This window comes from Oncorhynchus masou, chromosome 21 (assembly GCF_036934945.1).
Source record: "Oncorhynchus masou masou isolate Uvic2021 chromosome 21, UVic_Omas_1.1, whole genome shotgun sequence".
In the NCBI taxonomy this organism is placed as follows: domain Eukaryota; kingdom Metazoa; phylum Chordata; class Actinopteri; order Salmoniformes; family Salmonidae; genus Oncorhynchus; species Oncorhynchus masou.
The window spans coordinates 32,123,892-32,140,033 of record NC_088232.1 but is presented as its reverse complement, the minus strand read 5'-3'; the positions used below and the strand labels follow the sequence as shown (position 1 = coordinate 32,140,033).

At 41.7% G+C, this 16,142-nt stretch overlaps 3 protein-coding genes across 22 annotated transcripts in view; 2 read left to right on the top strand and 1 right to left on the bottom strand.

The window, feature by feature from the left end:
- The window catches only part of LOC135508150 (fibroblast growth factor receptor-like 1), a 42,568-nt gene extending 38,693 nt beyond the window's left edge, over positions 1-3,875 (top strand). Inside the window, exons 6-7 of the mRNA XM_064928147.1 lie at positions 1,279-1,632; positions 2,264-3,875. Coding sequence (XP_064784219.1) covers positions 1,279-1,632; positions 2,264-2,685 — 776 coding nt within the window. The 3' untranslated portion in view covers positions 2,686-3,875. The remainder of the gene's footprint in view (positions 1-1,278; positions 1,633-2,263) is intronic.
- An 893-nt stretch (positions 3,876-4,768) lies between these two features.
- On the bottom strand, positions 4,769-14,923 carry LOC135508148 (transforming acidic coiled-coil-containing protein 3-like). Of its 2 annotated transcripts, none has more exons than XM_064928140.1 (17): positions 14,832-14,923; positions 10,104-10,281; positions 9,658-9,788; positions 9,505-9,539; positions 8,225-9,389; positions 8,009-8,075; positions 7,705-7,903; positions 7,555-7,613; positions 7,227-7,357; positions 6,898-6,991; positions 6,649-6,807; positions 6,508-6,575; positions 6,367-6,410; positions 6,118-6,278; positions 5,434-5,540; positions 5,204-5,324; positions 4,769-5,078 (listed from the first exon to the last, which is right to left on the bottom strand). In XM_064928140.1, the coding sequence occupies exons 2-17, from the start codon at positions 10,278-10,280 to the stop codon at positions 5,013-5,015; spliced, it is 2,784 nt and encodes a 927-aa protein (XP_064784212.1). In that variant the 5' UTR covers position 10,281; positions 14,832-14,923; the 3' UTR covers positions 4,769-5,012. The 2 variants fall into 2 exon arrangements, with proteins under 2 accessions (XP_064784212.1, XP_064784213.1); XM_064928141.1 differs by having other exon boundaries at positions 8,009-8,066.
- The window catches only part of LOC135508151 (kinesin-like protein KIF15-A), a 29,364-nt gene continuing 24,078 nt past the window's right edge, over positions 10,857-16,142 (top strand). For 16 of the 19 annotated variants that reach the window (XM_064928164.1, XM_064928160.1, XM_064928154.1 and 13 more), the window contains exons 1-2: positions 10,857-11,015; positions 11,499-11,549. The gene's annotated coding sequence lies outside the window, so the exon portion shown is untranslated. The remainder of the gene's footprint in view (positions 11,016-11,498; positions 11,550-16,142) is intronic. The other 3 variants (XM_064928159.1, XM_064928158.1, XM_064928150.1) reach the window with 1 other exon arrangement.

Below are 16,142 nucleotides of genomic sequence, written 5' to 3'. Positions count from 1 at the left end.
TGGAGATCCTTACTTTGAGTTTGATCAGTAAGTCTTAACTCACATCCCTGTTCCATGGATGAATGTTACTCGTATCCCTGCTCCATGGATGAATGTTTCTCGTATCCCTGCTCCATGGATGAATGTTACCATTATCCCTGCTCTATGGATGAATGTTACTCGTATCCCTGCTCTATGGATGAATGTTACTCGTATCCCTGCTCTATGGAGGAATGTTACTCGTATCCCTGCTCTATGGATGAATGTTACCATTATCCCTGCTCTATGGATGAATGTTACTCGTCTCCCTGCTCCATGGATGAATGTTACTCGTATCACTGCTCTATGGATGAATGTTACCATTATCCCTGCTCTATGGATGAATGTTACTCGTATCCCTGCTCTATAGATGAATGTTACTCATATCCCTGCTCTATGGATGAATGTTACCATTATCCCTGCTCTATGGATGAATGTTACCATTATCCCTGCTCTATGAATGAATGTTACTCATATCCCTGCTCCATGGATGAATGTTACTCGTATCCCTGCTCTATGGATGAATGTTACTCGTATCCCTGCTCTATGGATGAATGTTACCATTATCCCTGCTCTATGGATGAATGTTACCATTATCCCTGCTCTATGAATGAATGTTACTCGTATCCCTGCTCCATGGATGAATGTTACTCGTATCCCTGCTCTATGGATGAATGTTACTCGTATCCCTGCTCTATGAATGAATGTTATTCGTATCCCTGCTCTATGGATGAATGTTACTCGTATCCCTGCTCTATGGATGAATGTTACTCGTATCCCTGCTCTATAGATGAATGTTACTCATATCCCTGCTCCATGGATGAATGTTACTCGTATCCCTGCTCTATGGATGAATGTTACTCGTATCCCTGCTCTATGGATGAATGTTACCATTATCCCTGCTCTATGGATGAATGTTACCATTATCCCTGCTCTATGAATGAATGTTACTCGTATCCCTGCTCCATGGATGAATGTTACTCGTATCCCTGCTGGTGTGTGGGGTGAGGAGGAGGTGGCTGCTAAACCCCAAGCCCCTCCAATCTGAGCTGATTAAAGTCCAGCTGCCTGCCCCCCCACCCACACACATGAGACGTGTGTGATGTACAACCAGGAGCAAACGGAGAGGAAACTAATCACGTGCTATTTCTCTCTCTCTCTCTAATAACTGTTGGACATCTGCGCTGGTTCAGGCAAAGAGTCAGCCATGTGAGAAATGTGGGATGTCTTTGACAGTTTGTCCATTATGTCTCTCTGCAGAGCAGACCAACTCCAAGCCCATCCTGACAGGCACTCACCCAGTCAACACCACAGTGGACTACGGTGGGACTACCTCATTCCAGTGCAAAGTGAGGAGCGATGTCAAACCCGTCATCCAGTGGCTCAAGCGTGTGGAGTCCAACGAGGAGAGTCGGTACAACTCCACCATTGAGGTGGGCGACCATCACTTCGTGGTTCTGCCCACGGGAGAGGTGTGGTCACGCCCTGATGGCTCCTACCTCAACAAGCTACTCATCACCCGTGCCAAGGAGGAGGACTCTGGCATGTACATCTGTCTGGGCGCCAACACCATGGGCTACAGCTTCCGCAGCGCCTTCCTCACCGTTCTGCCAGGTAATACCAGTGCCAGGCTGCCTGCCCTCTAGTACATCCATCATACCCCCCCATGAACTCTTACCTGGCCTCCCAACAATCCAACTTTCAAAATAGTTCCCATTGTGCACACAAACTCATCTGTTTCCAGTATTCTTCTTCCACAGGTTCTTGTGAGCTTTATATTGGTGAACAATGTAGTATTGACCCACTGCAGTGATTTAGAGTGCTGAGCGATAAGTGCTTTTTGAGGTCAGTTCAGTTTCGGTTCAATTATTTAAAAGATAATCAAGTTTTTTGATTTCGGTTTAGCAAATGTTTTTTTTTTACGTTAATTGCACTATGCATTATGTGGGTTGAATGCTGTAACAACAGAATAAAACAATTAATAAAAGTCCCTTGATGGTAGTGACTGCCCATTTACTGCTTATCGGAGTTATCTCTACAGAAACTGAGCATTGAGCTCACAAAAAAAACTAAATTAAATTCAAATAATTGAACCGACCAAAATATTGGTTAATCGCTCAGCACTATTCATTTCTCTACCACGACTCTCTCTGCATGTGTAGCTACTTATTTGTTCAACTTTATTGTTTAGAATGATTGACTCCATGTTGACTGATCCTTCTTTTTTGGGGGCCCTCTCCTGCAGACACCAAGCCACCCATCACCCCGATGTTCACCCCAGCCTCCAGCCCCCTCCCTTGGCCTGTCATCATTGGCATCCCTGCTGGCATGGTGTTCATCTTTGGTACAGTGCTGCTGTGGTTCTGCCAGAGTAAAAAGCACTGTTCCCCAACCAGCACTGCATCTGCCCAGGTCCTGCAGGCCTCCCACCGGCTGCCCTACCGGGAGAGGGACAGGAGCTTTGTGGCCCCTTCCTCCAGCCCAGAGAAGGACTGCCTCGGCTCCATAAACTATGAGGAGTATCTGGCTCAGCAGCAGCTTCTCCTCACTCAGGGAGTCTCTGCTCTCCCCCCCAAAATCTACCCCAAAATCTACAATGACATCCACACTCACACACACTCCCACGTGGACGGGAAGGTGCACCAGCACATTCACTTTCAGTGTTAGCCATGTGCCAAATGTTGTCCCCCTCTCTGCGCCTCTGAAGGATTGCATCGTAAAGCGAAGGTCTGAGCTTTGGACTGAACCTCAGAGAACAGCTCTCTGGTTAAACACATCTGGGGCTGCTCTTTGAACTGTCTCCTTGCCTGTGCTGGATCTTGATCTAACTGGACATAACTGGGGCTTTATCATGATCATTCAGTACTGTACAACAGTGAAATTAAGGTTGATGGTACATGAGCAGTTTTAGAGGTTAGTGCATAAATGGCTGCCCTAGTGATTTCTCAACTAAAATAACATCTTCCAATGACAATGTATGGTTTTTACTGTACCTGCAAACCTGCCTGGTCCTTGGTGCTACTTTTTTTCATATCAAAACCACTGAACCCTGATGTGGGTTCACCAAAAGATTCTGCAATGCGTTAAAGGCAGCTATTCAGACTTACTGAGAGTGCATATCCATCAGTAAATACATAAATAATCCATCATTAACTTCTTTACCCATATCAACTAACCAACAAGGATTAGGGTCAGTTTTGACCTGTACCTCTTATGTTGGGTACAAGATACAGTACTTAAGCTCTGCTAGGTGATGGCGGTATGGAATACAATACAAAAGGGCTGGTATTACACTCATACTCAGGTAGCCCCTTTGATTTTGGTAAATGTTTCTTTATTGTTCAAATGCACATCCATTTAACCCTGACCACTATTGATGTGCCACCAATAATCCTGTTTTTCAATCACAAAGGCAATATGAAAATACATTGTTAGCATTTATTTGGTATGTGAATCATGTCCATATGAAAGACTGCAAATAGAATATTGTCCCAATGTTGACTGGACTCGCTAAATATCATTGCCAGAACCCAAACGTTACCACCACTAGCCTTGTGTTTTGTAGAATCCTTGCAAATATCCCGTGTTGCATTGAATACGTAGTCCGGTCTAATTCAACCACATTTGAGATGTCATGGAGACAATTTATTTTTCAAAGTCAGGCATTTTACATGCATTTTGATTTTTAAAGGTACATTTAATAAAGGTTCTATAGTTGCAATGTAATATGAAAGACAATGCCAATAAGGATAATCATAGTTTATGCAAGTACTTATACACAATTGGTTGTTTGACAATCTTGTATGATATATATAAAAAAAAAAAGAGTTGATTTGATAAAAGGACAGGCAAATAGATTTGGTTCATGGCCTCAATTCTTTACAGGAACTTGGTTGATGCCTCAATTATAAAAATCTATACTATGAATGACCTCTGAAAATGAGAATTGCAAGGATGTTTGTAAAAGCCTCCGGTCAGCCCACCAGCTTAAAACCCCATTTGCTTCCACTGGGAATGAAGGGATGGGTTCAGTGACCGTTAGCTGCCCTGCTAGGTAAGGACCATCAGGAGGCCCCTACAAAAGGCAGGTCAGCTTTCTTCCCGACATGGCTGGAAGAGCCTAGTCTACACAGGGTGATTCAGAGGGCAGCCAGCAAAGGGCCAGTGGTGCTGGAATAGATACAGACAGAGATAGAAAGTGCTCTCACAGGAGAGTGATGGCCCCTGCAAGAGTACACCGACTAGCATCGCTCCCATTTAAGAGTGAATCTAGCCCTTCTCCTCCCCTCTGCCCCACACTACCACCTCATTCATCTCCAATCTAGGTAGGATTTCCTTTCACCATTTAGGAAGTGCATTGTCCTGGTCCGGGAGTGATGTGACAGGACCCTGTGATTGCTCAGGGAAGAAGGGGAGCATTGTATCAGGGTAGCTTGTTTTGTTGTAAGCATTGTGGAACGGGATGAGCTTTGGTTCTCGAGACAAGAGGCTATTGAAATGTTTTAACAGCACATCACTAGAAGAATCTATGGAGGTACTTTTAGCTACTGTTTGGAATAACTTGTACAAATGTCACTGCTATGCTCAGCAGAACATGCAATGAATGCACGAAACCAAAAACTCAAAATTACCTTTGCAAAGACTACACTACAAAATATTACTTATGGTAAACAGCATCTCCTGGAGGATCAAAATGGAATTGAAGGCTACAATGCAATTCAAATAAACTTGCAATGAGCTACAACGGATCTTGATTAGTAAAATGTTTTATTATTACAGTAATAAAGACAGACATGAACAAGACCAACATTGACAAAATATGAATCAGTAGATGAGCCAGTGAAGTACTATTACATTTCTCGACCTCCAATCAAGAGCAGCAAAACACTTACAAAGCGATATTCACACATGCTCATCAGGAAGAGGACATATTTAGATTTGTAAAAAATCTAAACTACAGCAATAAAGGCAAGGACATAAACATACAGTTGAACTCAGCCCTTCTGGACTTTAGCGATTAGCTCATCGCAAAGATTGGTGAGTTCTTCAGTCTCTTTTACCTAAGGGGACAGGGGGGAGCAAGGAAAATAATCTGATAAGAACAAGAGCAAAACTTCGATGAACAAATTATGCCAAAAACATTGATAAAGGCAGTCCCATGGACTTCAGACTGAGGTGGACTTACTTTCTGGTCAAGGCTATTCTCCAGTGACTGGACCTTTAGCTGCTCTCTGCGCAGCTGGGCCTGAAGTGCAGAGACCTCTGACTTTAGTTTGGAGCGAACATCTGCAATCTCTCCATTCGCCCTGGGGGAAAAAAGTAAGTAAGCCAAGTAAGACTATAGAGGCTGGCAACAATATGCAATTATGTATCCGGCTATATTTTGCACAAAAAAGTATGGTTTGAATGTCTTACAGGCCAATTTTCTGCTCTGCATGGACTTTCAGGGTCTGGTAGCGCTGCTCCTCCTTCTTGATCCTAGCCAGGTAATCTTGAGCACATTTCTTCAGCATCTCTTCATTCTTAGTGGCACACATTTATAACCAAAGGTCATGAGGTTGGCAAAGCAAAGTCATGGAACTACATCAATTCAGTATCGTCCTTCACAGCAATGTTACTTACCTGCACCAAAGCATGGTATTTTGCGCAATAATGTGTCAGCAAGATTCTATCAAATCATCAAATTTATTTATATAGCCCTCGTACATCAGCTGATATCTCAAAATGATGTACAGAAACCCAGCCTAAAACCCCAAACAGCAAGCAATGCAGGTGTTGAAGCACATTGGCTAGGAAAAACTCCCTAGAAAGGCCAAAACCTAGAGATTATAACAGAACATGGCCAAGATGTTCAAATGTTCATAAATGACCAGGATGGTCAAATAATAGGTCTGGGACAGGTAGCATGTCCGGTGAATAGGTGAGGATTCCACAGCCGCAGGCAGAACAGTTGATCATGTATTTTAAGCCTTCTCCAGAAATGATAATTACATCAAAAATGAACACAATTGCCTAAGAAAGGTGCTAGACCATAAGGACAGTTTGATGAAAAAGCTTATATATATATATATAAGGTCATGACATTTTTTTTATGCCGACCTTTTTGTAACCCTCGATGGCCTCTTTGTACTTGTCCAGTCTCTTGAAGAGCTCAGAGAAGGACCTCTCCATGGTGTTCAGGTCCTGTGATACCTGCTCCTTCTCCTGCAAGACTTTAGTGATCTCAGCCTGGGCCATCTCCTTCTCCCTTTGTTTATCAGCTGCAGGAAACAATGACAATCACAACAAGTTGTACATTTTACATGAAAAGGATATTAACATTGCAAAATTGCCTTTACTACAACATACCCAATATCTGAGCAATTGTGGCTTCAAATTCAGACATGATTTTCCTGCAAAAACAAAAAAGCAGAGAAACCGACAGTTAATTGTTAGAGGTGTGAAATGAGAATAAGTGACCAAATACTAGCGTCAATGCTTATTGCTTACCCCATTGCATGATTATCCCAAGACAGCTTGTCATGCTTTGCCTTCCATTGAGCTTCCTGTTCCTTTACCTATAAAAACAAACCATTATAAATGAAAATAATCATGACTGGATTGAAAGGGATGAGGAAAACAAACACGTACTTCTTTCTGGATCTTGGTAATGGCAGCATCCATATCTTGCTGACTGTATTTAAGCACCTCTATGATATTATCCTCAGTGTTGGCTGGTTGGGGGAAAGTTGAGGCTAGATTCCTAGGGGAATTTTGCACAAGAGGAGTCATAGGACCAACAACCTGAACCTAAAGGGACAGAAGACATCGATTTAACAGTTTTCCCACATTACTTAGCTTTACTATATTATAGGATCTTTGAGGACTGAGGAAACTTACAGGTGGTGGGACATCAATAAGTTTGGGGTTGAGAGATTTCAGTCCATTCACCTCATTCACTTCCTCCTTAGCACCAGTCTTCTGGGTATCCACACTAAAACCACATTGACAGAAACCTCGCTCAGATTTGGAGAAAACACCTTGATATTCACCTTTGAATTGGAAACTCATTTTAGATACACAACTAGATTAAGTATGCTCTCAATTCTAGGCCAATTAAATACTTAAATGCAACTGGAACATTTTAAGATGAACACGTAAGTAATTTCCCCCACCCAGTTAGATGGGTAAAACAAAACCATGTGATTATGACCAAAACAGTAACGCACCGTGAAGCAAAGGCATCCGGTTGAGGGAGGTTGTCGAGTCCTGTGGGGCCTCCAGACTTTTTGGGGCTTTCTCTCATGAGGGGGTCAAATTTGAGGTACAGAGATTGTTTCCTCAGTGCTGACTCCTTGAACTGAATTTAAAGGTTACATAATTAGAGGAAGCCGTTTCACAGGTGCATGTTCATTAATTGTTTATGGTTCATTGAACAAGCATGGGAAACAGTGTTTAAACCCTTTACAATGATCTGAAATTGTTGAAAGACGGGGTCCTGAAAAAGGTTAGTTTATTTTTTTCTGCGTGAGTATATATTTTTGAATAATCACTTACGTTGCTGGACCCAAACTGCTCCAGGTAGTCCATCTGTCCATCAAAGTCATTCGCCATGACTTGAGAGAACGGGGGACATGTGTTAGTCAAAAAGCTAGTCAAGTCGACATTACAGCAACGAACATGAATTCCTCAAGTTATTTGACTTACATGTGGTTCCAGGAACAAACTCATTAAATTCTGACATGCCATTTTGTAGGTTCTGCTCAAATGGGCAGAGTTCAAAGGGTTCTAGGGTGCTCAGTGAAGGTTGGTCAGGTTCAGTTGGAGGTTCCTGCTCTTGGCCAGACAAAGGATCCTGAACTTCACAAGATTCCACAAGATCAGCAGCTTCAGATGGAATGTTGTCCTACAATTGTAGAAAGAATGTCACCCAAATAAGCACACAATATACAGCTTTGGCTAGCCAAAATATTTTTCCAATATATAATCTGATCAAGTTTAAAAAGCTTACAATTCCTTCTCTTGTGGCAGAAAGATCAGGTTCAGTCCTTGAGATGTTGTCTCCAGCACTAGGAAGACTGAAAATATAATCACTACCAGCTAATGGAACGGTGCAACTACATTAAGCTTATCTTTATACAGCACTGATTATGCTTCAAATATAGATCAAGACTACCTTTAAAACATTCATTTAATAATATTAAAGTTGTAGTCAACATGAACTTACAGTGGCCATGGTGCGGTGTCTTTCTGAACAGGCTCCGTCACTTTATCAGGGGAGGCAGCCACCCTGACTGAGTTTGATCCCTTGGCCTCTGAACTGGACTTCACCTTACAGACTATAGAGTCATTCATTCTTGCATTTGTACCAAATGGATTGAAGTCTGGGTCATCAAACTTGTCAAAGTTGTACACGCATTTCGGAACAGGAATATCAGAATCACTGACCGCTGGCATCACTGGAGATTCCTTAGATAGAGGTTCTTTCTTTTCTTCAGGTACAGCCTTTTTTTCTGAAGGCTTAAGACCAGGAGGCCTTTTGACAAACCGCTTGGGAAGAGGCTTACGTTTGATCTCCCCGCCATCATCGAAATTGAACTCAAGTTTCACTGGCCCGGCATTGGGAGCGGTTTCACCCGGCCGAGGCATGGAGTCTTCAGCGGGTTGGCTAGTCTCCTTGGGAGCAGGTGACAATGGTGCAATAGCTCTCATCTCTGGCTGGACAGGTGCCAATTCAACTGGCTGAGACACCTGAACCATGGCTGCAGGTCCCATTTCCTTACCAGCAGGGGCAGTCTCTTTAACTTCCACCTCTGGAGGGTCACTGCATGGCAGCTTTCTTCCAAGTATGGGGGAATTCTGAATTTGGGAGGCTCCTGATTGGAAAGGATTGACGGAATCAAGGTTGTCAAAATCAAATGTGTAAGAACCTTTGGGCAGCAGAGGAGTCTCCTTATCTCTAGAGATGTCGACAGCTTGATCTGGGTTAAGGTTAACGGATGACTGTACAGTCTCGTCCTCATCAGCTTTGGATAACTCAATGGCTGGAACCTTCGTCATGGTGACCACACTGCTATCTGTTGAACGCACATCAGCTGAGATGTCAGCAAGAGAATTTTCCAGTGATGGCATGAACGGGAGGGTCTCATCCAGTGCTGTTTCAATCTTGTCAAAATCATCTAACATCTTCTCATGAGAAACTGCCTCAACTAAATTAGGTTCACTCAGATTAACAGCCTTGGAGGTTTCAACTAGTTCACTGTGCCTTGCTGGAGACAGGACCATTTTACCAGACCCTTGGAAGGGATTGATGACATCAAGGTTATCAAAATCCAGCTGATAACCTCCTTTACTCTGAATTGGCATGTCATCATCAGGATAGGATGACACATCTGAAAAGTCCACCGTAAAATAAGTTTAAAAAATCAAGTCAACATTTTATGGTTGAAATAATGGTGACAAAGCGATGTCGAAATGGATCTTGGACATTTCTTAAAATGCATCTACCTGATTTTGGCACATCGATTTCCTGCAGCAACACCCTGTAAAAATACACGAGGATAGATTAGTTTCAAATCTTTCAACCTGATACGATTATGAATAATCATTCTGCCAACATGACGTACAGCTACAGCTTTAAAAAAAAAAGTACATGCTTACTCTTCAGGTGTTGTAAGCTGCAGAGACTCTAGGGCTTTTGTACAGTAATCTATGCTTGCCATCTTGAGGGACTTTGTTGGTGATTCTATTCTCTTAGTGTGAGGGTCTCTTCTTGGAGTCTGAAAACAAACCTGAACGCAGACAGCAAAAGGTTATCTGAAAACAAAATGTTCTTTCAAACAGACAAATAAAGAAATACAATGGGTAAACCTAACCTGGTTAAATTGTTGCGCGCACATTGAGTGAACTTTATTTTTATGCAGTTTCTCTGAGTAAACACCTGCTCAAAAAATGTTGGGTGTGCGCCAGCTAGTGCTTTTTGCTAGACTATTCAAACAGTCAAGCATAGATCCTCAAATAACAAGATTATTTTACAGAGAGAATTATTCTGGAACATTTTAAACTACTAGAAGACTAGGCTTCTTGACAACATATATGCACTGTACCTTCCCTCCCTTTCCTATAGTTTTGTTGGACAGGTTCTCTGCCTGAGACTGGCGAAGGATGGATGGCCTCCCAGTCGGCTGATCCAAGGAAAAGATGTCACAACTTGTCTCTGAATTGCTGTGCTTTCTTCCAGGGCAGATCCCACGATTCTCATCGTTCACAGCAGTAGAACTCATCCTATGAAGAGGGGCACACAGAAGTGAGGGAGCTGAAGCAAAAGTAGGCCCCACCCAGTAGACAGCTGGGCACACTGATTAGACTGAGCAAAGCACGCCACGGACGTCAATCTAATTGACGAAACCCATTCAATCTAATCTCTAGATACAACATTGAGGGGGTGTGTATCAGCTATACACCGATTGTACAAAACATTAGGAACACCTTCCTAATATTGAGTTACACCCCTTTTGTGCACACTTCAATGCTTCCCACAGTTGTCTCAAGTTGGCTGATGTCCTTTGGGTGGTGAAACATTCTTGATACACGAGAATTGTTAAGCGTGAAAAAGCCAGCAGCGTTGCAGTTCTCGACTCAAACTGTGTGCCTGGCACCTACTACCATAGCCTGTTCAAAGGCACATTAATATTTTGTCTTGACAATTCACCCTCCGAATGGCACACACAATCCATGGGCTGCGGTCCAAACATTTAAGACACCCTCGTCCACTTACCCTCACTTAATGCCCTTAGGGAAATCCCCTTCAACATCTTGATGGGCGGTCCAAATGATTCGCCAAGCAAGGGAAGTTTGCAACGTAAGCCCCTCAGCCCCCGTTTTTAGTCAGCTTCGCGAGTGTACAATTATGTTCACTCCGGGGCCTGAAACTCCCCACAATTCAATTTGCGACAATTGTACATGCGCTAAGAAGTCTGCGAAAACTTAAACACCAATGGAGAAGTCAAAATACAAGTGTAAGTAAAAACTAACACAAATAAGTTCAAAATGGTGCTACTAATGCACATGACAGCACAAACAAGTCTCATAATAAGTAAATATTTGTGTTTGGAAATTTTCCTTCTTCAGAAGTTCCAGCCAGGCAGGCTAATGTTAGTTAGCTAATTAATTTGCTAGCTATCATACAGTAGGTGTATATTAATAGAGGTAAACCGATTATGATTTTTCAACGCCGATACCAATTATTGGAGGACCAAAAAAAAGCCAATAAAATCGGTTGATTTTTTAAAACATTTGTAATAATGACAATTACAACTATACTGAATGAACACTTATTTTAACTTAATATAATACATTAATATAAATCCATTTAGCCTTAAATTAATAATGAAACATGTTCAATTTGGTTTAAATAATGCAAAAACAAAAAGTGTTGGAGAAGAAAGTAAAAGTGAAATATGTGTCATGTAAAAAAGCTAATGTTTAAGTTCCTTTCTCAGAACATATGAAAGCTGGTGGTTCCTTTTAACATGAGCCTTCAATATTCCAAGGTAAGAGGTTTTAGGTTGTAGTTATAGTCCTATAAATATTATTTCATATACCTTTGACTATTGGATGTTCTTATAGGCACTTTAGTATTGCCAGAGTAACAGTATAGCTTCCGTCCCTCTCCTCGCCCCTACCTGGGCTCGAACCAGAAACACATCGACAACAGCCACCCTCAAAGCATCGTTACCCATCGCTCAACAAAATCCACGGCCCTTGCAGAGCAAGGGGAACAACTACTCCAAGTCTCAGAGCGAGTGACATTTGAAACGCCATTAGCGCGCACCTTGCTAACTAGCTATCCATTTCACATCGGTTACACCAGCCTAATCTCAGGAGTTGATTTTTTTTTTTTTTTACCTTTATTTTACTAGGCAAGTGACGGCCTAGGAACAGTGGGTTAACTGCCTGCTCAGGGGCAGAACGACAGATTTTGTACCTTGTCAGCTCGGGATTTGAACTTGCAACCTTTCGGTTACAAGTCCAATGCTCTAACCACTAGGCTACACTGCCGCCCCATAGGCTTGAAGTCATAAACAGCTCAATGCTTGAAGCATTGCGAAGAGCTGCTGGCAAAATGCACAAAAGTGCTGTTTGAATGAATGCGTACAGGCCTGCTGCTGCCTACCATCGCTCAGTCAGAGCAGTCTATCAAATCATAGACTTAATTATTATAACATAACACACAGAAATACGAGCTTTAGGTCATTAATATGGTCGAATCCAGAAACAATCATCTCGAAAACAAGACATTTATTTTTTCAGCGAAATACGGAACCGTTCCATATTTTAACGGGTGGCATCCATAAGTCTAAATATTGCTGTTACATTGTACAACCTTCAATGTTATGTCATAATTATGTAAAAATCTGGCAAATTAGTTCGCAACGAGCCAGGCTGCCCAAACTGTTGCATATACCCTGAATCTGCGTGCAATGAACGCAAGAGAAGTGACACAATTTCACCTGGTTGAAATTGCCTGCTAACCTGGATTTCTTTTAGCTAAATTTAGAGGTTTAAAAATATATACTTCTGTGTATTGATTTTAAGAAAGGCGTAGATGTTTATGGTTAGGTACAGTCGTGCAACAATTGTGATTTTTTCACAAATGCGCTTTTGTTAAATCATCCTCCATTTGACAAAGTTGGCTGTCTTTGTTAGGAAGAAATAGTCTTCACACAATTCGCAACGAGCCCGGCGGCCCAAACTGCTGCATATACCCTGACTGTTGCAAGAAAAGTGACACAATATACCTAGTTAAAATAAATTAATGTTAGCAGGCAATATTAACAAAATATGCAGGTTTAAAAATATGTACTTGTGTATTGATTTTAAAAAAGGCATTGATGTTTATGCTTAGGTACACGTTGGAGCAAAGACAGCACTTTTTCGCAAATGTGCACTGCATCGATTATATGCAAGTAATATCAACCATGTGTAGTTAACTAGTTATGATTGATTGAATGTTTTTTATAAGATAAGCTCAATGCTAGCTAGCAACTTACCTTGGCTTCTTAATGCATTTGCTTAACAGGCAGGCTCCTAGTGGAGTGCAATGAGAGGCAGGTGGGTAGAGCACCGGTCTAGTTAACTGTAAAGTTGCAAGATTGAATCCCCAAGCTGACACGGTAAAAATCTGTCATTCTGCCCCTGAACAAGGCCGCCATTGAAAATAAGAATGTGTTCTTAACTGACTTGCCTAGTTAAATAAAGGTGTAAAAATGTATTTATTTATAAAATCGGCCAAATCGGTGTCCAAAAATACCAATTTCCGATTGTTATGAAAATTTGAAATCGGCCCTAATTAAAATCGACAATTCAGATTTTTTTTTACAAATATTTTTACAAAAAAATTGGTCGAACTAATTAATAAATGTATTTAAGTCGACATGCACTTATAATTGAACGTAGCGCATATAAAGCATCCACAAGCTACAGGTGGCTGAAAAGACAATCAACGCGGGATGAATGAGTGAAGAATTTCAAGTCAAGGGTGGTCCATTTAAAAATCATTCCTTCCTCCCTCGCCCTGCAAGTGTATACTCGTCAGACATCAGAAGTGTTCACTTAATTTGAGGGTTGAAGGGATAGGGTGTGTCTTTTAAGTGTTTGGACCGCAAACCATGTCTCAAGGATTAAAAATCATTTAACCTGTCTCTTCTCCATCTACACAGATTGAAGTTGATTTTACAGGTGACATCAATAAGGGATAATAGCTTTCACCTGGACAGTCTCATGAGAAGACCATGTGTTCCTGAATTTTTTTTATACTCTGTTGTTGGATCCTTGTTGACAATGGATACATGTAAACGTCAACCTGTAGAAGTCTAAATGTGCAATTTATTTGGAAATAAAAGGTGAAAGGGTCATGTGCTACCAGTGGGGAGAAAGAACTATTCATCAGGCCACAAAGACTTGTCATTCAAACAAGTTTGTTTAGACAACACTTGTTAGCATGCCAAGAATGTTCAGTTGGTGACAATGACTAGAAGCAATTTATCCACTACGTCCTCACACCATAATGTGGCCTGCAGTTTCAGGGCTTGTCAGTTCCCTACACTGGATGCATCTGCCAGGCCTGCCAAAGAGCACACCAAATCTGCAAAGCCCATTTGGAATCATTCAGAGTTTGGCTAAATTAATTTCCCTTGGTGCATAGCCAATTAAACTAAGCTACCGTGACTGCAGCATTTTGTGGATGGTTCGGCTTAACATTTAACTAGTACATAAAAGGTTTGAAGCAATGCCACGAGTTTTGCTCTTACTTGAACTAATAATGGCAATCGCATACCAGCTAACGTTAGTTAGCTAGTATGCTAACAAGGATCAAGTCCAAATAAAATCTTGTTCACATTAGGTACGCTACCTAGTAACGCTAGTTAGTTATTAATTCAGCACGTTAGCCAATAACAATTAACAGTAGAAAACTAGCGGACCTTGTCAGCTGCTAGTTAGGTTGACACCAACCATAGATAACTAAGCAATATGACGCTAACACAATTACCTAAATAAGCAGTTTATATTGTACTGTATAGATAACAGTAGACATTGGAGAGAACTTGTTCTCGAGAACCCAAGACAAAGCTAACGTTAACTCCTAGCGCATTCTTAGACGCTAACTAAAGTCAGTTAACGTCAGTTACTAACCATAAGTAATTTAGTTAGCTAGCCAACGTTAGGTAAATCGCTAGCGTCGGGCTACAAAAGATGCATCAAATTAAGGAATACATTTTGCGCGATAGACCAAGTCAGATGAACAATTAAAAAGAGGCCAAATAGCTACATACCTCAATCAAGGAGTCGGATAAGCATAAAATAACTCAACCCAGTTTACTTTTCGAAATCGTCTTGCAATGCAAGTGGTCGGTAGATTTCGAATTTAAACGCCTCGATTTGGACCAATTAAAACAGACAGAAAACAACACGGGGCGGAGCTTCATACGAATAAGCCAATAGCGTTGCGTGACTTTGAACCGACCAGTGAACTTGCGCCAAAGTCGAAACAAAGACGATTTAAAACGCTATTTCCAGGCTTGCGTTTGATGCCATTTTTTATGATTAGAGGGTGTACATTTTACAACACGACGGAGGCAAGAGTCTTTATACTGTCTGTTCCGTAATGAAAATAGATATTCTTTGCAGCCTCTGCTCTCGGAGAGGGAGAAAATTAAACGAAAGAGTGCATTCAGAAAGTATTTCAGACCCCTTCCCTTTTTCCACATTTTGTTACATTACAGCCTTATTCTAAAATGGATTAAAACAAAAAAATCCTAATCAATCCCCATAATGACAAAGCAAAAACAGGGTCTTGGAAATTTTAGCAAATTTCAACAATAATAATACCTGATTTACAGTATTCAGACCCTTTGCTATGAGACTCGAAATGAAGCTTGGGTGCATCCTGTTAACATTGATCATTATGAGATGTTTCTACAACTTGATTGGAGTCCACCTGTGGTAAATTCAATTAATTGGACATGATTTGGAAAGGCACACATCTGTCTATATAAGGTCACACAGTTGAAAGTGCATGTCAGAGCAAAAACCAAGCCATGAGGTCAAAGGAATTGTCCGTAGAGCTCCGAGGCAGGATTGTGTCGAGGCACAGATCTGGGGAAGGGTACCAAAACATTTCTGCTGCATTGAAGATCCCAAGAATACAGTGGCCTCCATCATTCTTAAATGGAAGAAGAGACCCGGCCAAACTGAGCAATCGGGGGAGAAGGACCATGGTCAGGAAGGTGACGAAGAACCCGATGGTCACTCTGACAGAGTTCCTCTGTGTAGATGGAAGAAACTTCCAGAAGGACAACCATCTTTGCAGCCCTCCACCAATCAGGCCTTTATGGTAGAGTTGTCAGACAGATGCAACTCCTCAGTAAAAGGCAGATGACAGCCCACTTGATGTTTGGCAAAAGGCTCCTAAAGGACTCTCAGACCATGAGAAACAAAATTCTCTGGTATGATGAAATCAAGATTGAACTCTTTGTCCTGAATGCCAAGTGTCATGTCTGGAGGAAACCTGGCACCATCCCTGTGGTGAAGCATGGTGGTGGCAGCATCATGCTGCAGTATCAGCGGGAAAATGAACGGAGCAA